The sequence below is a fragment of the Myiozetetes cayanensis genome, unplaced genomic scaffold (assembly GCF_022539395.1).
Source record: "Myiozetetes cayanensis isolate MyiCay16 unplaced genomic scaffold, myiCay2020 scf2-11, whole genome shotgun sequence".
Classification (NCBI taxonomy): Eukaryota; Metazoa; Chordata; class Aves; order Passeriformes; family Tyrannidae; genus Myiozetetes; species Myiozetetes cayanensis.
Window position 1 is genome coordinate 53,269,404 of NW_026087411.1, and position 24,993 is coordinate 53,294,396.

At 39.3% G+C, this 24,993-nt stretch overlaps 2 protein-coding genes across 2 annotated transcripts in view; both read left to right on the top strand.

Moving 5' to 3' along the window:
• The window catches only part of ZDHHC14 (zinc finger DHHC-type palmitoyltransferase 14), a 645,017-nt gene that overhangs the window by 359,574 nt on the left and 260,450 nt on the right, over positions 1–24,993 (top strand). The window lies entirely within an intron of this gene.
• The window catches only part of ARID1B (AT-rich interaction domain 1B), a 326,431-nt gene that overhangs the window by 244,813 nt on the left and 56,625 nt on the right, over positions 1–24,993 (top strand). Inside the window, 2 exon segments of the mRNA XM_050316193.1 lie at positions 15,269–15,448; positions 21,804–22,131. Coding sequence (XP_050172150.1) covers positions 15,269–15,448; positions 21,804–22,131 — 508 coding nt within the window.

Consider the following 24,993-nt stretch of genomic DNA (forward strand, 5'->3'; position numbering starts at 1 on the left):
AGAGGCTTGGGGGCGGGGTGTTCCTTCTCTGGGGAAAGAGCAATAGAATAGCAGGTTTTACCAAACTGTAATTGAAAACAAGGTTTTCTCAAAATGTAGTGAATGCTCAGGGTATAGAGGCAGTTTCTGTAAATACTTGAGTCATATCTTAGAGAATACAATTTCTTGTTGTCTATCTTGAAATTAAGATATACAGAAATAATGCTAGCTATGAGCACTGCAGTTTTGCTACTGTTCTTAAAACTCTCATCTCTAATACCTTTGCATGGACACGGTAGTCCTCTATCCAGTTCTAGGATAAAAATAACTTTAAATATAAAAGAAAATAAAATATTTGGGTCAAATGGGTCAAACATTTGGAAATCTTGCAAGGGAAAACGTTGCGGGCAACAGCACAGTTCTAAATGGGTGCTTCCTAGCAAGTGCTCACAAAAATAAACAGAGCATTTTTAAATTAATGTTACCTTTTATAACTTTTAAACCTTTTTCCTTTCACCTCCTTCCTCCCTAGCTCACGGAAGATAGCTGTCACAGCTTTGTTGTGTGGCCATACATCTGCCCAATCAACTGCTGTAAATTGGGCATCCTGACCATGCAGTGGTTAACATGTGCCAGTGACAGGCTTGCAAAACAGACACATGATAACTGTGATAAACATGGAGTTATTTATGAAATGCCCCTCCTAAAATGTCTTGCTTCCAGAAATATCCTAAGTAGCACCATATGGGGATACCATAAATACTAGAAGTTTTCTCACAGTGAAACAAGTTGAACTCACAGAATGACAAATTTCTGGGATAGCATCCAGGAGGAGCTAAGAGGACTCACAAAGAAGAGCAGAGAGTCTTAATTTTTGCTGTTTTTCTGGGCTGATTGTCCCCTCCTCCAGGACTGCTGATTAATGAGAACATGAAATACAGAATTCCATGCTCATTTGTTTTGTTTCCTTTTCAATCATTCTTTATATTCAGTTGTTAGTGCAGGGACTTATTTTCTCCTTTAAAAAATTTAGAATACTGTACATGTTTGGTGAGAAAAAGAAGGGCCTCAGTACCCAACACAAGTATATGATGCCTTGTGCGATAGAATGTCACAAGGCAGCAAGAATAGATCAGTTGGAGGCTTTAAAGACCCAAACATCTCACAAAAATGTTTGCATTTCCTGACACAACTGGGTTTTGGCACAAAATGTTATTCTACCCAGTAATAATTGTTTCTGCATTGTGGCTTTGGGGGATGAGTTACACGGGTCTGACAGAGCTGGAAAAATCAAACCTCTCTGTTCTGCTGTAGAACAAAACTGGGGGTCATTGTATGGTTGGGAGAGGCAGAGGGGTATTCAGAAGTAAAACAGAGAAGACAGGTGCCATAACTGGGAAGTCAAACAAGTAAATAACAGTGAGAGAAGTAAAATTTACAGATTGATTTAGACTTTTTGTTTTTTCTCTGCAGTGAGATTTGTAGGTATGTTCTTAGAGAAAAGGTTTTTGTGAATGTTGCAGTTTTTGAACACTTCATATGCAAAAACTGGTGTAATGTGCATGATTTTGTGACCCAGCTTGTACAAGAAGTCCTTTTGGTTCTTGTGGGAGATTCAAAATTTGTAACTAGCTAGGTCATATTGATTTTGCAGAACATGTTCCCCAAAGCTTCTCAAAAGTCTGTGCGGTACGCACATAAACATGCGTGCATTCCCTTTTGTGCACTGTCATTGATTAGAGGCTCCTTTGAAATGGAAAACTTCACCTTTTAAAAAGGCTGTTACATTAGTTGATTCCTTTGCTTGCTTGAACTGGTTTCCACTGAACTTGAAGAAAGAAAGGAGGGGGAATGATGGGGGCTCAAAGGGAAGGTGCTTGTCATTTACTGATAAAAACCTGAGCAGAAAATCGTTGCTGCTAAGGACACCTGATCCTTGGGCATCTGTTACAGTAATTTAAACTCTTGGCTTACTGATACACTTTCTCCCAAAAAAAGAAGAGAAAAAAAAAAAAAGAAAATTAAAACAAAAACCCCAGTGACCCAGTGACACTACACTGGATTAGGTAATGTTATTTGGCACTTTGTATAGCATTTTTTTCCTTGTTTAGAGAGAGAATTGAATGAACAAATGATTAGTAATCATTTCTTGAGCAGAATCTTCTGCTCTGAATACTTGAAAAAAATCTTATTTATCAGCTATCATGAAGCTTGACTGACAGGTGGAGTCTGAGCTTTAGCACTTTTGGATGCTAAACCCCTATCTTGGGCCATTAAGTTTACACTTACTTTATTACAGAAGTGTTTGACTATATCTTACCCTGCTTTCCGTGGTTACTCAGCACCCAGCTGGAATTTTTATGTTTGCCTGCCTAAGAGTATACCTCCCCTGTCATACAGTGCAGCATGAAGCAGTGAACATATTTTTACATGTACACTCTATGTGTGGAAGGAGAGTGGTATTGTTGTGCATATATACAGCAATAGAAATTTCTTGGGGGATTTGATATTTTTGTGCTCTCCACTTTCTTTTTATATAGCTTATTTCATGCTTACTTACTTTTTAAAAATAATTTTTAAATTTTTCATGTCCTGCTTGAGCTGTAGGACATTTGGACCTGGTCAGTGTAAATGGAGCATGCTATCCTAGGGACTTCTCTTCTTGTCCCAGAATTGGTAACTGACCATTGTTGTTTGATGCCAAATCAGTGAAATGGTTTTAGTTCTACAAAGACATGTTGTCTACCTAGGTAACAAGAAATTACATCTACTTTTATGTACATAACCTATGTCTCAGCTCACGTGTCTTTAAAAGTACTGGGACTTAAAGTAAGTCCCATACATCTTAATGGACCGTCAGAGCCGGAGAGCTTTGGGGATAGAGCAGGCTGTGTAGGTCTCATGTCAGAAGTCTCTCGGAAAAGCAGGAGTGGCCACGGCCACTCCACCTGCATGTGTGTTAGCTGCTGCAGAATCCCAGCAATTACCATTGCTTGGGGATACCATAATGGCAATGTAGTCATGACTAATTGAAGTAGTCATTGAAACTTGCTATGCTTTTGGGGGGAAGGAGGATGCGTGTTTTGCTCTTTGTTTCTGATATACCTACTCCAGACTTTTCTTTATATGATCAAAACTAGGGACTTGATTTTTTTGTGTTTATTGAACTCAAAGCTTTTTATAAACTTTTGTTGCATCAGGCCCAGAGATAGGGCAGCAATGATACCACAGCTGTCATGACCATTCAGCAAATAGTTGAGGTACACATTCTCTTGAGTTCTTTGTATTCAGCTGTACCTACTCACTTGTTTAGGTTTTGGAAATTGCACTTTGAGGATGTCCTTAGTAACCAGAACTGCTCAATGAGTTAGAAGTTATTTCTAGGGATCAAATGGAAATCCAGCATATCTCAATTAACACCCTAAATTAGTTTCCTGAAACTGCAGCATGAAACAGAAACTGTCATCTTGGCCATTTGCTTATACTCCCATTCTTACTTTTGTAAACTAATGGAGATTTCCATCTGCCTATACAAATACTCACCTGTGCAAGCACTGTTAGGAGAATACGTGTAACAATAATGTTGAAATAAGCATTTTGTCCCCCAGCAGGAATGAATGGTTTCTTACCTAATTTTGAAAAAGCTTAGAAAACTTACCTGCTTTTAAGTAGTATTTTTCATGCTTATGCAGTTGGGTATGTACATGTCAGGTTTCAGTCTTGTATTAAAATAGTGAATTGGGAGTTCCTAAAAACCATTGAATTTAATGGAAACAGTTAATGACTTCACGTTATTACTCTGGCAAGCACTCTCATAATGGGGATACTTAAAGAAGCCTTATTTATTAGTGCAAATGTATATGGGTCAGAATTAATTTTTAAAAAATCTTTAATTGTTTTCCCCTTATAATTTTCACAGCAGTACGTAGTTAAATATTCATGATAATGCTGATGATATGCTAAAGGTCTGAAATAGATCTGGAGTCTCAAAATCAACACAGGTTATTTAACCCTTTTCATCTAATGCACCATTGGGGACTTGCTGAGTGAAATCCCAGAGCACTGGAATAATTAGAAGATAGTAATGAGGATTTAATTAGTCCTTGAGATATGCTGAAATAGGACCACTGAGAACTTTTCTTTTTGGACATGGATTGCAAGCAGAATTGCTGTTGCAGCTGCTGTGATGTGCTGGAAAATGTATTCCATTGCTGGAGGCATTTTCATGGCAGCATTCTGTGCCTGTCAGATCTATGTGGACAGTGCCTGGAGTAAGCACCTCCAGAATTATTGAACAGAAGTCGCCGCCTTCTCCATCACCTTCTCCCAGCACTTCTTCATTTTTAGTTTTTTATGTCATTCTTTCTGTTCTAGCTTTATTTCTTTCCATTGTTGACATGATCCAGCTTTTGAGGATTGTTGTAGTTATGTGCTCTGTTAAAAATATATCACAAACAGGGACAGGAAATAAGAAACTGCAGGCTTGTAGGAGTACAGGTGTTATAGTAAGCAAAATTTGGATCTTTTTGACACAACTGCTTGTAAGGTTTATCCTCAGATCTTGTCCTTATTTAGTATTAGATCTTCACGGAAGTGATATTTATCAGTAGCTGCAATGTAGTAAATTTAAATAGCTTTTTTGGCAGCCAAGATGTTATCCAGCAAGAGGTAGTAACAGATGGGATGTGATCAGGCATTTTGATGTTCTCTTTGTGCTTCCCTATAAACACTAAGTAGCAACTGAATTCCTGTAACTACAGTTTCCTAATTTGCTCATTAGATTTCATATAGGTATTTTTCTCCTCTTTAACTGTTTTCTGGGCATGCTTATTTGTACACAGTCATCACATAAATTCCACAGTCATGTATTTTCTTCTAACAAAATATAAATGTTTTTGCTTGTGCGGAAGACACGGAATACCAATTGCATGTTTTACACCTACAATTCCTGATGAGATTTATGGCTTAATACTGACATTCGATGGTAGAGATTCTTTTCCCTGAAATCTATTCTCTTCTTAAAAAGACAAACCAGAAGGAAGAAAATAGATCAAAGAACTCTTATTGCAACAAAAAAGATACTGTAGTTTGCTTTTAGATCTTAAAAAGACTTTTTCCCTGAGAATACGTTCTTTGCTCTCATTTGGGGATTTGGGATCTATTCAGAGCACTGAGGAGCTAGAGAATAAAATGATTCGTGTCATTAAAATTCTTCTGCTTGCCATGTTAACGATGACACCACTTAAGGTTAAATCAGACTTGGTAATAAGTTTACTTGATGTAGACTGAAGTGTTTCAGGCTCTTAAAGGAAGATGCTTGAGACATGCATTGAGTGCAAAGCCACAGGTATGTTTGAGTGCCTCTTCTGCTCATAGCGCTCCAAGTGGGTCAGTGCGGAGGAGCTGAGCTCTGTCTGGTATGTAGGAACACTGTGCCAGGCTGGGAGGAAATCTTCGTGCCCAGAAAAATGGGGTTAGAGGAATTATGCCCTCAACAGCCAGAAAAAGTGCATCACGTAAGGAGGAAAAGCAGGTTTTAGTTGAAACTGTCACACTTAACTCTGTAAAACATACCTTTTTTTATCTCAAGTCACGTGATGAAGTAGGAACATGATGCATACAAGTACACAGAGCAGACCTGCATGTGATGGTAGAGCTGTTTGCTAAACTTCTTTGGTGACTCAATAAAACTACATTAGTTTCTCAATTCAGTGAGTGCTAAATTTATCGTCAGTCTTTAAAAAGCATCAGGCTATAATTCGTTTTTACCTCTGTATTTTAAATTTGACAGTAGAAGTAGAAGTGAACTGAAGTGTAGTCTCAATGTGATGAGCAGGTTTTTTAAATATATATATGCTATTTTTCTTTACTATTTTGAGTAGCAATGCACAGCAAAAAAGCTACAAAATATGTCTACTTTAATTAGTAATCAACATTTCTGGGTTGAAAGGTTACTGTTTTTCTTGCTGAGCTATGGAGTGAATAGCTCTGTGTCTGTCTCTCAAGCACTTCAGGAAGACCTGCTTTTCTTGCCCAAAAGTATTAGAAGTTATGTTACTCTGCCAAAATAGGTTAATTGTTAAAGATATCAATTGCCATTTCAGGATGCTGGTTTCAGGCTGTACTTGAGTTTCAAATATACACCAGCCAGTCTCAGTCTTAGGTTGATCTGATTAGTTGCGGCCTATACTAAATACATGGCAGTACTGGCCATCTGCAAGAAGAAATGAAGCAGGACAAAGTATGATTTACGTGTGATAAGCCACACTGGGAGACAGCAAAACTGCAGAACTAGGATTTGTAGTAGATAATAGTATCTATACAATCAAAACCCAGAGTCGGGTCTCAGCAAATACATTTTGTATACTAGCAGCTGGTCATTGCACTCTTCTTGCTGATGTTAAATCTTGTTATACTTGGGGATGAATCTTTATTTCATTTTTTAAGCTAAATTGGGGATTCTCTTTTTGAATTAGGGAGCAAAATTGACTTATTCTGAGAGAGTTTATATAGTTGCCAGCAGAGAGACTTCTCAATAGAGAAGTTTCCACTGACTTCATTAGGCATCTGTCAAATTCCCTGCCTCTGGGCTCAGGGAGCAAGATAAGCCACAGCAGTTACTGATGAAGAACTTGACAAAGTGACAGTCAATGTTGCTGTCACCAGGCTTGACATAAAGTTACTGGATATGACCCGTGTCCCTGGGACAGCTTCCCATGGTGACCTATAAACTGGGAGCTGCCTGTGGTCTGCCTGTTCAACAGCACCATTGTTTTCAGGACACTGCTCCCTTAGAAACTAAGTTAACCTTTTTATGAAGCTTCTCTAAAGATAAAGAACCTCTGATCTGAGACATTTTATGTCATTTTAAGTTAATATATGGGACAGTGAGTTGAAATCTATATAATACATATATTAATAGCTAACACTGGATAGTTCTTTCTATCCCAAAGGATCCCAAAAGGCTGCAGAATAAACGCTCGTCAGGGAACAGCTGCAAAACAAGGAAGGGGAAAATCAGTCAAATCATAAATCACAGTAAAAATAAGACTGAGACAAAGGCATTTGGAGACTGAGAAAAACATGCTGATTTTGTGTTTTTGAAAAAACATTATGATTTATTTTACATGTGTGCAAGACAGAAAAGACACATCATGTGTATTTTAGTCTTGTCCACAAAAAAGAAAAATATATATATATATATATATATGTATATGCCGTGGTATTCAATATATTTACTTCATGAAAAGGAAGATCTGAGTTGATCCAAGGAACCTTGGAACAGCAGTCTGTGGGGAGGGTAAATTTTTCAAATCTGAAATTTAGACTGTTAAGCCTGCAGGCCTTGCATATTATACATTTAAAAATGCCATTCCTTCCTTGCTCTCCTCTGTGATTTTCCTAAGTATGCATATTATTAGGCAAACTTGGACAAATGTTGACTGTACAAAGCAGACATACTCCTCAGGTTTTTCATGTTGCTGCTGAGATTAATTCCAGCAGTCCAAACTACCTACTAAAATTAAGGATTTGCTTCAGGGGCAGTTGGGAGGGCAGGGTGGGTGCTTTTCTACTACCAGTCACTGTTGCCTTGATTTTTCAAGCATCATAGTAGAAGCATCTGGTGTAAGGTATGTTACAGTAACAAATTATGTATAACATGGTGGATGAGCAATGTTTTTTTGTTTAGCCAGTGCATCAGCATCTCCACAAATGTCTTTCCTTCTCTGTCCTCAGTATAGCACTTAAAATTTGCATCAGAGAGCATTATGCAAGGTTCGCATTAGGAAAGGTTGGATATTTCTTCCCCAGCTACCATCTGGGTAATCTGTCTGATCCTTCCCCAGATTCTAATTTATCAATGATAGATTATATGAATTTCAAGGCTAGGCAGCAGCAGAGGGAGGTTTAGAGGTGGGAAAAATTTAAACATTATTGCATGCTATACATAGACTGGGTTTTGTAATATCAGAGAGAGAAGCAGAGGAGATTCAGCCAGTTAACCTAATAGCACAGCTGGTAAAACACTAGGGGGTCTGGGTTAAAGCCTTAGCTAGGTCATTAGTTTCCATCTTCCCCAAAGCTATTCACGTTGTGAAGAGAAGCAGTCAGACAAATAAACAGTGAGGAGACTGCAAGATAGATATTAAAGCATATAAGAAAATAATTTTAAAGAAAAATAAAAGGAGTCCAGAGGTTTTTCTTAAACATTGATCTTTCTGTGAAAAGGAGAAGTACTGCAGATCTCTTTGCAGGAAGTCCTAATTTCACTACAGTGATGTTTTCCATTACTGCTTGCTTCACATAAGCAAAGAAACATCCTTTGTTGAATGGGTGTGAAGAAATGTGGTGGTTGTACTGAAGATATTAGCAGATGCAAATGTGAAAACAAATTGTCCAGATACCAAAGGGAAATCAAGTCACTATTACTGTAGCCCAGACAACTTCAAATGTGTTCAGTCGTGTCCTGATGGACTTGGAGAAGATGACGAGGTTTTATGTGGGCTGAAGAAGAAGAGCTCAATGTAGAAACTTGATTTTTTGTTTTCATGGTTAATGGAGAAACATTAGAAGAAGAAATTCTAATTAGAAGAACAGTTCATTAAAAGAAGAGATAGTGAATACAACCCAAACGGCTGTCTGAGGAAGGAAAGCCTGCCAAAAACTGTGTCATGGGTGTACAAACATTTGCTCTTTTTTCTCCAAGACCTTTCTCCTAAGAATATTTTGGAGCTTTTTAAAAAAATAGAATGTGATTGGATAAAGAAATGAGAAGTTTTAAATATTTTTTTAGCTTTTATTTGAGTTAAAAACTGATTAGCAAAAATATTATTAAGCTTTCCTTTTAGCGGATAAAGAATAAGCCTCTGAATTTGTCCTGTGTCAGTGATGTCAGTGACATATTTTTATGCTACTACCCCTCAGTTGCTGAAGTTGCTTGTCAGCCTAAGTGTTCACTCAATATCAGGTACATTAGCAGAGACATGGTGTCTAAATATTGTGCACATCGGTGATGCTGCTTGGGACACATCTAACAGGTTCATACAGAGACATCCAAAAATACCGTATTGCTGCAGTGCAAGTGGGTTGTTTGGTGTTTTTTTTTGATTCTTTATTTCTTTTACCTGCCTATTAACTGGACAAGAATACTGAGAACTAGTATTTACATCATCTAAGTGACATTGACACTGCAAGCTGATCTACACATGCTCACTAGCCCATCACCCTGTAGCGTAAATGACTAAGTCAGATGCTTCATGTGTGTCAAACATAGGTTTCATATGGGATGTCACCAGTCTAGCTCGACATATATTAGTAAGGCTGGTTTCTGGAAAGTGAAAATAAGATCTGAGGTATCTTGAATGCAAAGAAATCTTGTACCTGCTTGCTCTAGAAGCCAGGGGTTTTTATGCCACCCACATGATTTCACTTGATTTACTTGGGTTGTATTCTAGTACATGGGTCAAACCTTCCCCAGTTTCTTAATTGCTGTTACTTGTTTAGACTTGTACAGCATTTTCATCTGCTTAGGTTTTTTACAGTACCTAAATCTCTCTCACTGTGTCCTTTTCAATGTTTATTTTAAGTAGCACCTTAGGGTTAAGTACCATGCCATTTTTGCCAGTGACAGTAAGTACTTTATGGCCAGGTATCGCTGGCCCCCCATAAGCAATGGAACAACACTGTATTCTTAGCTCTTGCAATCTGTAACCCACCCATCTCAGGTCTGACCACACCATGGTCAGAACAAAGATGAAGATGTTTGTTCCAGTACCATCAACAGTCTGTGCAGACAACCTGGTTGCATATTAAGGGTTCTGGTGTCACAGGCTTGTGTGAGAATAATCAATCAATTACTAAAACACTTCATTAATGTGTGAGTTGTGTTCTGTTGGATGTTTCCTTGCGGTGTTCTGGGGGTGCTGACTGTGGACATGTTTAGCTGGGCAAAAACCCAGACATGGTCCATCAGTCCAAAGCCTTCCTGAGCTGTCCTTGCCATCTGAAATGGGTGGGCTAGGCAGAGTTTCAGTCTGACTGTGATCTTCCTGATCATCCTGCCATGCTAACAGGTTGCCAAATTTTATTGCATTCATTACAGAGAATAATGTTTTTCATTTGTTTAGCTTTATCCTGCCACTTCTATCTCAATGTTGTTTATCCACAGATGAGCTAGATTTGGGAGTCACTGCTTTAGGTCCATCTCAGTTCTGTTGTATTCTGTGGTGAAAATCCTGACAGAGGGAATACAACACAAACTGTTGTTTGAGGAAGGAAAGCCCGCCAAAAACTTCTGTCATGGGTGTGCAAACATTTGCTCTTTTTCTCAAGGGTACTGACCAGTGCCTTTCTAACATACCAAGCATTGGAAATTTTTGTGATTACACACACACGCACAAGTTTTTCCTTTACTGGTAGTGGAAAATATCTCTTCACTTATTTAATTTTTTGGAGCTGATTCATAAATAGAGGACTTTATGTTATTTTTCTCTAATTATTTGATGATTAGTACATGCATTCAGTCTGCTTCTGCTTCTCTCATTGCATGGTTTTCAGAGTAATAAGCCTGTCTAGCCCCTTCTTCAGCTTCTGCCCTTGAACAAGGGGAACTTTCTTATTCCTTACTGAGGTTCCTCAGTTGTTTTTGTCCCATGCTCTGTCACTAAACATGCCTCTCTAGAGAGAGCCATAGCCCAATGTATTTTTTTTCCTTAGGTAAGTTAATTTTTACAATATACTAGTTGCATGTTGTACTTTTCCTCATTTTTTATTTATTGGATGTGTACTTTAATGATGACCTGCTATCACTCTAAATTCCAAAGTTTTTGTGAGCTTAAAGTGAAGTGTTCCACGTGTTTTCAGGTTTAATTCATTCATGAAAATCAATGGCTAAATCAAAAGACCTCTTATTGACAGTGGGTTAAGTGTGCGCCAGTAGACACACACAACCAGTAGTTGCTGTCCATCAACTGATATGCAATGACTTGTTCCTTTGCAGTCACTTCCTTTGTATTTGCTTCTGCTTTTCTGTAAGTTTTTTCATATTCAAGCCGAGATTTTAAAATATCAGATTAATCTATTTGAGATTTTATAGCAGCACCCTGCACATTCAGTGGGAGTTTTTCATGGTTAATGCTAAGGAAATAGTATTCAAGAAACACATGATTTTGTATTGGTCAGTGTACAAATATAATTAATACAACCTTAGTGCATAATTTCGTGAAGCTTTAGTAATTTGCTGTTGTTTATAATTTTGTGTGTACATGTGCCTAAGGGAAAGACAAGGTTTTTAAAGTTTTTTAAAAGGCATCATAAGGGGTATTAGCTATATGATGTATATTAACAGATGTTAGTCCTGCTTAGGACAACAAAAGCTTCATTTTTGTCTTCTACTTCATCAAGGGAACAGAAGTATTTCTGTCATAAGCATTTTCAGTTTATATTTTTTCTCTGTGTTTGGCTAAAAAGAAAGAAGAAAAATAAAGAGCCACCTGATCATTTTTAAACATTGTATGTATGTTACACTTGAACATGTACACACATTTAATTATTGTTACGGTGTGATAATTGCTATAGTATTGTAGTATTTAAACTAAAAAAAAAAAAAAAAGCAAAGATGACTGCAACATTAAAATGGTTTTTAATAAAGACAATCATTCTTTAGGTATGCAAGTGTAGTATAAGAAATAACTAAAAAGGAAGAAAATGCTTCTGGCAGGATCACTTAATTCAGCTGCTTCTGAAATAGCTTAGTTTGCAAAAACCTACTCAAGTGGTTTTTTGATACGTAATGTCTTGTTATGATGGCAAATAAAGCATCACCTCTGCCTCTTTTTTATCACCAATATTAAGGGAAGAGAGTAGATTTGTTCATTGATGAGCATGTTGCCATTGCAATTTTGAAAGTCTTAACTCATACTCTTTCTTAGCAGTTTATTTAAAAGACAAAACAACCCACCTTGTTGTCACAGAGGTTGACATGTCAGATGCAGTCTGGCTGTTGAATCACTCCACTGCCGTTACTCCAGTGCAGCTCTAATGTAATCTTACTTCCCTTCTTTACAAAAGAAAACTTTATCTTAGATCTAATTTTCTGGAAAGAAAATTTATTTCTTTTTGTATTGGCTATAAAATGAAGTTGAACACTAGGGAAAATGTGTGTAAATAAGGAAAAATGAATGGATGCCAGCTGCTCCCTTTCATTTCTGATAAGATTTCTAGAATTGATGTTGTTTTCTCTTTATGATGCATGAATGCTAATGTATTAACCAGGAACCCTTTTCTCTGTAAGACATCTGAGCTTTCTGCAAATATTTTAAATGTTTCAAACTCATGCACTGATCTCTGAATGGTCATGGGCTCTTATGGAGGTTGATGACAAGAGACTCCATGTTGTAATGGAATCCAGAACATAGTGAGAACCTGTTCTTACCTTCTCCCCATCACAGCTGTAGCTGAAATGACTCCTCTGCTCTCTGGAAGAAGTCAGAGCATGTCCTGTTTTAACACCATGTTTCAACATACTGTACAGACAGTAACAGAAGATAAGACGGCACAGATATTCTTCCTGAATTTCAGGATTCCTTTTCCTTAATTCTTTACCTGTCTTAATTCTTTATCTTCTTTTAAGAGAAGATAGCAAAGCCAGTCTTGATTTGAGAGGAATCTTACACCCTCTGGGATGGTGAAATTTGTGTCTCATGTCAAAAGGAGTTCATCAAAAGTCTGTTCATTTCTTGTTGTATTAGTCAGCATCTCTGTAAACTAAGGCTAGAACATGAGTTTGAGTAGTATCAGACAGTTATCTCTACTCGAATACTGTCATGCCCACAGCATGGTTTTGGCCAATGCCTCTAAGCACTCCCTGAGCCACAGCCCAGAGCATGTATAAGGCAGGACAAGGGACTGTGCACAGGAGTTATACAGATAAGACTAACAGGATTGAGTGGAAGGTTTATGTATGGGAACACAGGTGCCATCACTCTCCTTCTGGCATGTTTTATTTATGACTGTACATGTAGCTGTGCAGTCCATTCCACAGCATCAGAAATGGATGAGAAGTTTACGGAGAAAGAGGTCATTTGAGTAGAAACACTTCCTTCACTTATTACTTTGGTCCCTCCAGAAGCCTTTTTGACAACAGCAGGGATGGCTAAAACTGATATTCTCCATGTTTTTCATTAGACATTAGTCCATGTTCTCCATTAGCTTCAACAACCAGTCCCTCTGCATCACTACTGGAAATTACTGTACCGGTAGCTTTTCTGTGTGTCATCCATCCTTGCGGTGTTAAGTACTGCCTGCAATAATAACTGGGCTGAAAAACCTTAATCACTAGCACAGTAGTTGGAAAGTTAGTTCACATAGATTAAAAGGTCCACAGTGAACAGAAAAACCTCACTTCTCTATGAGAATCAGGAGTAACTTTACTATTTTTGTAATAAAAATCTTAGTGTGACCAGTATGAATTTTTTTCATCTAAATGGATCCCACAAGCATGATATATATGGTATTTGTGTGTTGGGAGCACAGGCATTTATTTTGTACAGACATATGATTGTATTAGGTTTCTAAATTACTTACAGCACTGTCAGCAGAAGACATAGGCTTTGTAATAAGATTTGTGCGCAGAGTGGAACTGTTTTAGAAATCAAGGAGTCTGTTTCAAAATAAAACAAAGTGGAGAAGGTCATGCAAGCTTTCCTTTGTGGAAATGTGGAGTTTTCCAACCAGTACAGACCAGTTTCTGAGCTGCCATTTCACACTCAGTTATTTGCCATGTTGTGTGTCAGTGTGTGCGTTCTGGCTCCCTCCAGAGCAAGTGTCAGGTTCTGACTTTGTAATTCAGGTGTGTTCAAGTTCCTTGTCTTGGGGCTTGCACAAAGATCAGGAAGACTTGATTCATATTCTGCCAAATCTGGCAGTTGTTCAGAGTTTTAGCACAATACAGGTTGAGCTGTCCATAGCACAAAAGAACTGGGTGCAAGGGGGTAACAAAGTCATCTCAGCTCATGGTTTTTCTCCATACCACCTGCACCTCAGTGTTTTCAGTTAGCGTTTTGATCATGTGTCACTATATGTCTAATGTCTAAAATTAGTGGAGGGGAGTGGAAGAGCCACCTTTCATAAGTAACGTTTTATCTCCCTGCGGTCCCAAACCGTGGGTGTCTGACCTGGCTGCAGCCTGGGCCACAAGGCAGCTGTGCTGGGGCACATTGGCCCTCTAGGGTCATGTCTCACTCCTCACCAGGCTTAGTGGCAGCAGAGTGGACGCCTGTCCTGCAGTATGCGCATGGTTTGCCTTGCAGAGAAAGGTAAAGATGAAATGTAATACGCAAGCAGAACAGAAACGAAAGCAAATTTCCTCTAGAAATAAGAAAAAAAAAAGAAACAACTTGCCATCTTGTCAGCACATCCTCTTCAACATTGAAGGCAGCACTGAAACCTTTCAAGGTGTAAAACATTAGAAAACCAGCATCTAGGCCTACACAGATATTTCATGGGCAGGATTGCAGGATTTTTCCCAGTTCATGAAAACTTAAAAACCCCCACCACAAAAGCCACTTCATCTCCCATTTAATAGGCTTGGTTCTGTTCCTTTATATGAACCTTCTAAATTTTGTAGCATTTCACTAGGTCTCTTGCTGCAGCCCTTGAACCTCAAATTAAATAGGGATTCATTAATACATTTACAAAACGGAAAAAGGAGAGAATGCAGTAGAGGTGTGCTGGGGACAGACTAGAAGGACCTAGAGCACAAATACATAACAAAGCAACTGTTATTTCTGACTGGTATGACTAGTCTTCACATAGTGGTAAATTTTAGCTCTGGAGACTTTATGGGCAATGGCAATATTTACAGTGGGTTTCTATACGCTGAAGTTAGGCATTTTGGTAGCAACATATAATTTTGGAAAATGTGATACTCCCACCATAAGTCATCAGGCAAACTCCCTACTCCCATTAAGTAATGCAGATAATTGCCTTAATTTTTTTCCTAAAAATTGTTTTAATTTTAAAATCAACAGCCATTTGTAACTAAGCAGGACTGCCCTGTCCGTCTTTTACAAGTATGGGTTTTGCAACCATGTGTGCAGGTTTTTGTGGTTGAGAGAGCTTTACTGACTTGGAGATGTGTTTGTTTCTGTTTGTATGAACAACAGCAGTTTTCTGAGTATTTTGAGTTTGAAAATAACTAAAGAGAGTTGGTTTATTTTAATGCTAAAGATTTCTTAAAAATATAGTTACCTGAATATTAATTTTTGCTTTGGCCCTTTTCTCCCTTTAGGTTTTATGGCAGGCATACAGAGGAACCCCCAAATGTCACAGTATGGACCTCAGCAAACTGGACCTTCCATGTCACCACACCCCTCACCTGGAGGCCAAGTGCATCCTGGAATGGGTAGCTTTCAGCAGAGTAATTCAAGTGGTACTTATGGGCCTCAGATGAGCCAGTATGGACCACAAGGTAAAATGCTCACTAGTAATAGATGTGATAATTTATATATTAATTTTTTTCAACATATATATGTATTGTGTATGTAGGTATGTGGTTTCTTGAAAACAACAAAAACCACACACACACAGCACTCTCTCTAAAAAAAATCCTAAACAATTAAAACTGTCATCTCAAGGTGGAGCTGCTGCACCTTGTGGAAGAAGTTGTTTCTGTTATTAGCACCTTTCTCTGCATAAAAATAGTGACTTTAAATTAGGCAAGGGAATGATGAATCTGTGGCATTGCCAGGTCTATTGTTTAGGAGCCCAAGCATGTCATCTCTGTGATGAGGCTGCGTTTGAGCAAGCATGGAATAAGGGTCACAACACCGTTCCCAAAATAGGACTTCTTTTCTTGGATGAAATCCCAAGGCCAACCTGAAATTGCATGGTAACTGTGAGGGTAAAGTCTTCTAACAAGCATAATAATACAGTGGCTACTGTGGAAATAGAGTATTGAGCTCTAATGCATATGATTTGTGAATCTTAACTAACCCTTCAGACTGAGAGAGACAGTTCCTTTTATTTTACTTGTTTGACAGAATTGGTGGGGGAGTAAAACAAAAATAGAATACACAGTTTCTGCCCCTGGACAACCTTGAACTTGTCTATTGTTTTGCCTTTAATGGATAACCTTTATAAAGTATGCATCTGTTTAGGGGTTTAATGAAGTTGAAGTCAAACCATGGAATATATAATGGGCTGTATTTTCTTTAAAGGTCCATAAAGAAGCTTTTCAATTTCAGCACTTGCTACTATTGCTTTCTTACTTAAAAGCCTCAAAAAGGACTGGTGCTAGCAGTGGGAGTTTCTGTAAGGGCTTGATGACTTGCCCATGCTAGGCGAGGAGGGTTATTTTGGTCTCCAGAGTTTCTGAGAACTAGTTCTGATGTTTGTTTGCAGAGAGCCTTGCTGCCCTGCGCAATGTTCCTTTCTGTTCCATCTCTGGGTAGCATTTGGTTTAGTGTTCTGAGCAGAGGGCCACAAGCCAAGATTTCCCAGTTTCTAATTTTGGCTCTGCCTTTTACATCATCTTTCAGCTTAGGCAAGTAGATTCATTTCTCTGCTTCACTTTCCCTAACTGTAAAAGGGGGCTAGTAATGCCCTATAGCCATGTGTGAAGATTAATTACCTAACTCCGGTTGACTGGTGCTTTCCTTTTATTTGGAAACCATTTTGTGGCCATAAAATGTTGTCCAAGTGCTTATTTTTATCTGCACAGTGAGCAACTAGCTTAACTGGTAAAAACTCCAGTGGATTTATGATGTGCTATCCTGACTTCCAGCTGTACTGCTGCTGCTGAGATTCCGAACCATGGGAATAGTGGGTGTCAAGTGCAGTAAAACATTAGCCATCCACACTGATTGAATGGAAAGGTTTTTGTACTAAATCAATGCATTTAAGTAACACGCCGAATACTACTTTCTTTTTTGCTTGAGTTCAGCAGTTCTTTTCCACCCTCTGTAGATGAAAGTGCCTATGTAATGATTTTATGGGTCATGGTCAGGAAGAAACTGCTATTAAAAAGTGAACTTGAGGGACAGGAAGAAAATGAGCATCATTGTCATTAACAGTCTCTTTCAGAAGGGTTTGGTGAATAGCGTGATGGATGAAAAGTGTGTTCTTCTGCCAGCTCTTGGAAAATACTAGTGATCCTGTGCATGGTCATCATAAAATAAGAGCCCTGCAGACTTTCAGCTCTGTAGGTAACAATTAGACTAAAAGAATACTACATTTTCAGCAGGCTAATCTGACCATTAATAAAATCCAGGGCTGAGGATGGTGATATTTACAAGTCATGTATTCACCTGAATTTAAGTTTTTAATAGCATTTTTTCATTTTTAACGAAAATGATTTGTAATTGCAACTCTTAACATACCTTCCTACAAAGGTCAGTCATATGCCAGCAGTGATGAATATATAATAATGTTACCCCATTTGCCTTCTACTGCCAAAATAACAAATATGTAAGAATCAGCTGGGTTGCAACCAAGTTTTTAAATTATTAAAGTAATTCTCAAGGATCTCATTTGTTTTCCATGTTTTGTTCACGGAGGCCTTCCTATGCTATGTTAAGCATAGGCTGAGTTTGACAGGGCTACTTGTATTTTTATATCTGGACACTAGGCTTTTGATCAAACTCTGAATGCTGGATCTCACTGTGTGCTGTTCTGAAAACCATTGCTCAAGGCTAGTGTCCTCTGTGCAGTAGAATTGCTCACCGTAGTAAGACTGCACCAATAAGTTTGGATTGGAAGAATTAGCTCCCAGTTCATGAGAGCAGAATGATCCATTTCATGCCTATGGTTGATTTATTTGATTTTCATGTGTTTACATGACACTTAGATCTATAATAAGATCAAAATATATTTTCCCAGGAAGCAGTTCTGTACTGGGGACCTAGTCCAATTCTGTGAAACCATTTCCTACAAAAATAATAAATGGCTTTGGCTCCACATTTCTTTGTGTCTGGGATACAACATGGGAGTTTGCAGTACAGAACATTACTTTTAATTTTTTATTAAATCCCAGCATTTTCCTGTCTCCAAGAGTAAAAAAACAAAAGCAGAGCAAGAAGGGAAGTTTTTACTGAAAGAAACAGTCCTTGGTTTGTATTTGGACAGCATTTAGCTTGGGGGTTAATGAAACTCTGGTCTATAACCCGAGCATCAGACTGCTGCCACAGCAAAATGTCCCTTAAATGCACTCTTGAGAGCAGTTAGATGCTGTAGTCAGTTGGATCTTTTAAGGCTGGGGCAGAGAAAAACTTCCTGTGGATCAGTAGAACATCTCAGAAATGCATCCTGTCTCCCTAACTTTTCCTACTCAATTCAGTAAGAAAACTGTTCTGTTTGGGTATAACAAAGAGAGAAATCACTACTGAGTTGTGTTTGAACCACAACCTCAGAACTTCACAGTAAGTTAAACCCTCTTTTTAGTGGTAAAATAGTATGAATTGAGTATTTGTGCTTTGCAGCTTTCGGTGCTGGACTCACTTCACAATAGCACTTTGCTATCTAGCTCCCACTGATTTTAATCCTAGATTTTAATTACAACGTTAGCATCTTAAGGATCAGATTCCCAAAGTATCTTGAGAGTCTGGACCTTTGAATCCAGACCCACATATGCAACAGCCTGTGGAGTTAAGACTTACATATCAACTGTATCTTACTGAAGTCCCCCAGGTAAAATAGTTCAGAGGAATTCAGAACAACACGTTTAAATTTTCTGTACAAGAAAAACTCGATGGTTAAGTGCACATGTAAAAAATTCTAAAATTATTTTAAGATACTATTTTTAATACTGTGAATCTGACCTATGTCTCTAAAGCAGAAAGCAAAAGCTTGCAGCCAGTTCTCAAATTTCCCTCTTTTCAGTTTGCCTAGAAATGGCAAGATATCAGAGCACTTTGTTCAGCAAACCTGAACAAAGTGGACCAGAGTTTCAGCAGTAAGTATGAACATCTGTCTTTGGCAGGTTGTTAGTCAGCTTTTTTTTTTACTTTATCTTCATTACACTTTTTTTTTCCCTCCTGATTCCAGTTACTACTTTGGTTTTTCTCATACATTTGAGATGTTGTCTCTCTGGGTACAATACTACTTTGCCAAGAGGGAGCTGGAATCAAAAATCCCTCAGATACGGAGGGGAGGAGTTGTTCAGTGGTATTGTACAGCCACTATTGCCAGGCTTGTACCCACTTGAAAAGTGTGGGCTCTTGGACTTGGCTGCCTGACACGTCCAGCTGATGTGGGCTGGCCTAGCATCTGCTGCATTCATTGTGTTTAATGCTGCATCCATCTGTTTTCTGTCAAAGCCACTGCCAACAAATTACTAATCTATTAGAGAAACATGGAAATAAGATTGCGCTCCTCATTCCTGGCAATTCCTCTTGTATTTTGTTTGGCTTTTATTTTGCCCTTTTTTTCTTTTCTTTTCTTCTTCTTTTTTTTTTTTTTTTTTTTTGGTATCTGAACGGTATAAGAATAGCTAGTACTTGAGGTATTGAGGAAATGCTTAGGGGAAAAAAAACACGGAAAAAACATTGAAGCTTGTTTTCCTTACTGAAAAAATGACTTCCTTGTACTCTTGGATGTGTATCCCTGGAGATGAATGATTAGGAGCTATTTTAACGGAGACACATATTTTTATGGAGAAGATTCCACTGTTTTTTCTGTGTTGTGCTTTTACTGGAAAAGCCAAAGCATGAAAGAAGAGATTTTATGTCCCAATTCAAAATAGCATCAAAACAGCAATAGTGTTTGGCATTGGTGTTTGCTCCTCCAAGCATGCTGTTGAACTGTACTTTGTAGACCCTAAATGACAAAACAAATTGGCTTTGTTTGAATTGGACTGACAGTAGCTCCCAGTGATTATGATTATCAGGTCTGCTAGTCTAGGGAGGGAATTTGCTTCACGTTGGGTGCTGTTACATGTACACAAGATGCATTAACTGGCTGTGCACAATCTTTGAGTGCACAAATGCACCATCTTGCTGCATTACATTTTTCTTGCACAAAGCAGTTGGAAAAACAGAGCAACATCCAAGTTGTATGTTACGCCTGTAACACATAGCAGAGCAGTATGAAACTTCAGAGCAGTATCAACCCTTCAATGTGCAGTCACATACGTAGGATCAGAAGCATGACTTAAACAGGTCTCAGCAAACAAAACTCTGGCTGGGGGCAGTGGCTTGCTGAACAGAGAAAAGTGAGCTACCAGCGACCAAGCCTAGAAGAGGAGAAGAAGTGACAGGGCAGTCTGAAACCAGCATAAAGCTGAATCTGGAGTCTTTCATCTCTGTTGAACCACGTATTGGGAATCCTTCTGGGAGAACCCCCAGGCAGAAGCTTGGTTTTTAAAAAAGAAGAGAATGGTTGTTCCACTTCCTTGGGAAGCCTAGGTCTCACGCCTTCTCGCCAAGGAGATTTTGTAGCAGAGTGAGTCAGTTACAGGGTGGGGAGGACAGGAGGATTAGCCAAAGCACAGCAGCAGGAACATATTAGTTAATTATGTATACATTCAAATGGTGGATGAATATATTTATTTTAAATATAAACAGGAGTTGCATGCCACCAACTCCTCTGCCTGGTAGCTGAGGCCTGAGGAGAGACATGGCTGATATCCACATTCAGAGGAAGAGTCCAACAGCTTCTGCCTTTGAATGAGTGTGGGAATATCTGAGAGTATTCAGGAAACTCTGCTCTGTGGCATCCCACAGGGAGGGAATGGGTCATGTTTCCACTATTCTGGATGAGCTGGAAATGAAGACAAGTCAAAACTGATGACTGAAGTAGTGCAATGTGATCCATTTCCTAAAATAGTTTTCTATCATATCTTTAGCTTTCCTTTTTTTTACTCTTTCTCATGCTGCTTGGGTTTGTTTCTGTAACACTGCATACTGTAAACTTGCCTTTTCTTGAGATTTCAATATGACAGGAAAATCAGCACTCAAATGAGTTAAGCTGCTGCAAGTGGAGCATTTACTCCAGTGACAACATAGATTGGGGTCAGCCAGGTTTTCATGCCTTCCTTCATAAGGCACCTGCTTATATTAGCATCTTTGTACTCTTGCTGATTACTCATGTAATACTAGTTTTCCCAGAAGAGGTGCACTGTAGGCTACCACCCCTTCTGCTGGCATAGCCAAACTGAACTTATCCAGGAAGGCAGGATAGGGCAGGAGGGAGCGGGAATCTTTTTTGGAGCCCAGCAGCCATCCTCACCAGTCCATGCCAAATCATCTCTGACACAAATGGGCAGAACAGTTAGGAGCAATAAGCCTGTTGGTGAAATTGCAGAAAGACAAAGGAATGAGAACATGAAATTACAAAGATAAGATTCTCCCTTGAGCTTATGTAATGGGCTCCTTACATGCTATGTCTCTCTCTAGTGGGTAACAGGGTTGTGTACTGTGTGCTGTTAACCTCCTGGAGGCTGTGCTTTGCTGTATTTATTGTTGGCGCATAACATATATGAGACACATATATGTTTGAGGGTATCTGAAAATCAGGTTCATAGGGTCACTCCGGTTGGAAGGGTGCTCAGGAGTTGTTGTTGGCTGACCCTCTATTCAAAATGGGGTCAGATAAAGGATCAGAGCAGGTTACTCTTGGCTTTATCCGACTGGGTTTTGAAAACCTTCAAGCAGAGAGTCTGAGTAACCTCCTTGGGCAGCTTGTTACACTGCTTATCTGTCCTCATGGTAAAACTAGAACAGTTCACTTTAGTTCAGATGCGTAAGTTCTGCAGCTGTTTACTTCCTAAACAGAAATATTTGCTAAAAAGTTTTAATGTTTTTCTCTGTGATTTTTATTTTTTTGTTCAGGAAACTACTCCAGACCACCGACGTACAGCGGTGTGCCCAACACAAGTTACAGTGGCCCAGGACCTGGCATGGGTATAAATGCCAACAGTCAGATGCATGGACAGGGGCCAAGCCAGCCTTGTGGTACCATGCCCCTGGGACGGATGCCATCAGCTGGGATGCAGAGCAGACCATTTCCTGGAAACATGAGCAGTATGACCCCCAATTCTCCTGGCATGCCTCAGCAGGGAGGCCCTGGGATGGGCCCACCTATGCCAAGTGTGAACCGTAAGGCACAGGAGGCAGCTGCTGCAGTGATGCAGGCTGCTGCAAACTCCGCTCAGAGCAGGTATGCCTTCAGGTGAAAGGAGTTTAAATAAGTAGGAATGTTTGTCATTTCTGAAGTAATCACACTGAATAGGTGTATGAATATGCATTTATACATGTTCCAGGCGTGTCCTTATCTCTGGGAGGAGATGGTGTGTGGGAAGAATACTTTTCCTTAAACATAAGGGGAAAGCATGTTGTTGTGTGTTTGAATTATCCTCCCGAGGAGCAGCTGTGACAATGGAGATGACGGCCACTTCTAGCTTGGTTCTTGGCACTGTGGGCTTTAGAAAAACCTGCAGGATTGCAGTGACATTGGGAGTCAAAAACAAGACCTCTGCAACTTCAAATTGATTCGCTGGTTATATTTTTTTTATCTCCAGTAAAGAGAGGGCCAACATGTCCTTGACAGCTTTCCTGTGCCAGAGAGTAAGGAAGCTTATGAATCTGCCCATCAGCTCATGCATTTACTGCCCACATACTGGGCAGCAGTGCTGATGGAGGTTCTCTTCTACAGGACGTTCTTGTTTGTAGGCAGGCATGCGGAGGGGGAGAGGAGGGCAGGCTGAGGAGAACAGCTGGAGGGGAAAGGCAGAAGGAGACATAAGCGAACTGTAGTTAACTGGAGTTGATACCTGCCCCTTGTGCATCCATAAAAGAGAACCTGGAAACAAGATTGTAGAGGCTGGAGCCGTCATCTGTCTTCTTGTCTTCCCTTTGAGCAGTGTTGCTGTTTGTATGTGGATTTTGATAAAGGCACTTTCCTGTCCATGCTTGTTCTTGAGATGCCTGAGTACTTGCAATTAAATTATATTTTCTGTGAAATTTTTCAGATTAAGTAATTTCCACATTTCTCTGAACTCAAATAACTGCAGGCATATTTACTAGCTTTTTCTGTTGCAAGAAGTTCCATCATATGTGAGAATTGCACAAAGCTAGTTGGATTCTTCTGGTGAACATGTTTATATGGGTGTGTATTACACATCTTGCACTTATTCATATGTGTACACAGATGCACATATACAGGTATTTATCATTCAAGGTGCAATGTAAAACAAGAAATAGGAAACTAACGTGTCCCTGTGTTTGTTGCTTTCTTGTTTTGCAAGTGTGGAAGGCAGGTGGCTACTAGTGATAAGCAGCAGCAAACTTTTAAAACAATAACAGTAAATTTAGTGTACTTCATGTTCTTGTTCAGTAAAATAGAAACAGACTCCCTTAAAATAGACCGTGCTCCAGCAGATATCTGTGAACCAGCAGTCTCTTGCTTCTGTTGGTTGTTTTAACAGACCTGTCTAGTAGGATTTATGGAAGTCTGCTTCTGTCTGTCTGGTTTAGGCTATAAGCTGATAGGTCAGGCACGAAGGAATAAATAGGCCATCACTGCAGCTGCAGGAGCAGGATTTCTGTATAATCACAGAATGAAAGGTAAAGCTCGCATTTGTTGGTCTTGACAGCAAGAAAAGACTTTGTGTTAAGTGGAAAGTATTTGATTGTGATTCAACTTACACATTGGGCGTAGTGTGTGGTGTTTGATCAAAAACTAGGTTAAATTATTACCATTCCTATCTCACACCTTCCATCCGAGTCAGTTTGTAAACTGCTTTTTGTTTTTAGCTTTGCCTGGACAAAATTGCACCATTTCAGAACCTTCCCATCACACATTGGCAATTCCAGTGATCCAGCACCTGTGGAAGGGCTGAGGAGTCGCTGAATCTCTATTGCAAATACTGGCAAAGGGGCTATTTATAAACTGCGAATTGAGAGAAACTTGTCACACTGCTCTGATGTCAGTGGGTTGCAAACACACTCTTTGATCTCAAGTCAACTGTAGAGGAGAAACTGTAATGGCTTTTGGTGATTCCTGCAAGTCCTCCAGGCCTGCGTATGAAAGGAATGTACTCGACAATGGTTTGGATTTGTGAAACAAAGCAAATCCAAAGAGGCTGTTCTTCTGTTCTGCTTTAGACCACCACATATTAGGTAACCTGCTTTTCCCTGCCAGTCAGGGGCTGGTGGACAGCCCATGTTTTCTTCACAGCACCCCAACTGTGGTAGCACTCAGGCTCCCTTGGTCCACCAGCCCAACCAGTACGGGTAGGTAGCAGTGTAAACTGGAGTTGCTTTTTTTTTAATGTTTATAAACATACCATCTGGGTGCTGAAGGAATATAAAGATCACTGAAAGATACAGAAATACTTGCATTGTAGGGGGTTTATTTTTTTGGTTCTTTACTAATGCCACTATGTGAAGTCAGTGAAAACCTGCATGTCACACACACATCTGCATGGCTTTTGGCATGGCTCCATTCCCTTGTTCCTGAAAGGGAAATGAAGAACCTCATCACTGAAAAGGAATGAGATGTCTCCTCCCCCTGACCCAGGCCATCATCTTTCTCTCCTTGTTGGTGTTTTTGTCTTGCACCCATGCTGTGCAACCACGTGTTCTGGACTCACTGGTATTGTCACTGCTGCCTAGGCAGCGAACTGCAACCGCCAAAGTATGATCCCTTTCTGGTAGGTGTTGTAGTGCAGGAGTGATTACAGGGTTTCTTAATGGGATTTTCAGGGAAGTTTTATTACATTGTGGTTGAGCATGCATGTGTTTGAAAAATTTCAGTTAGTCACTAGAACAGGTTTAAAGAGCCCTAAGTATTCCTTGCAAAACATTTGCCTGAAATGCAGCTACTCTCTTCTCACCAGTCCTTCCCACTGTGATTTCTCTAACCATACCATAAATTACAGAGCTGAGAGAAAGTATCTATGCTGGCTCCCAGCCTATTACTCCTTCACAACCAAGTCCATCTTTACCTGAGATTTGAGCTTTATGGACTTCCCTGCCATCATGTTATTTCAGTTGTTGCCTCTGTAGGAAATCTGTAATA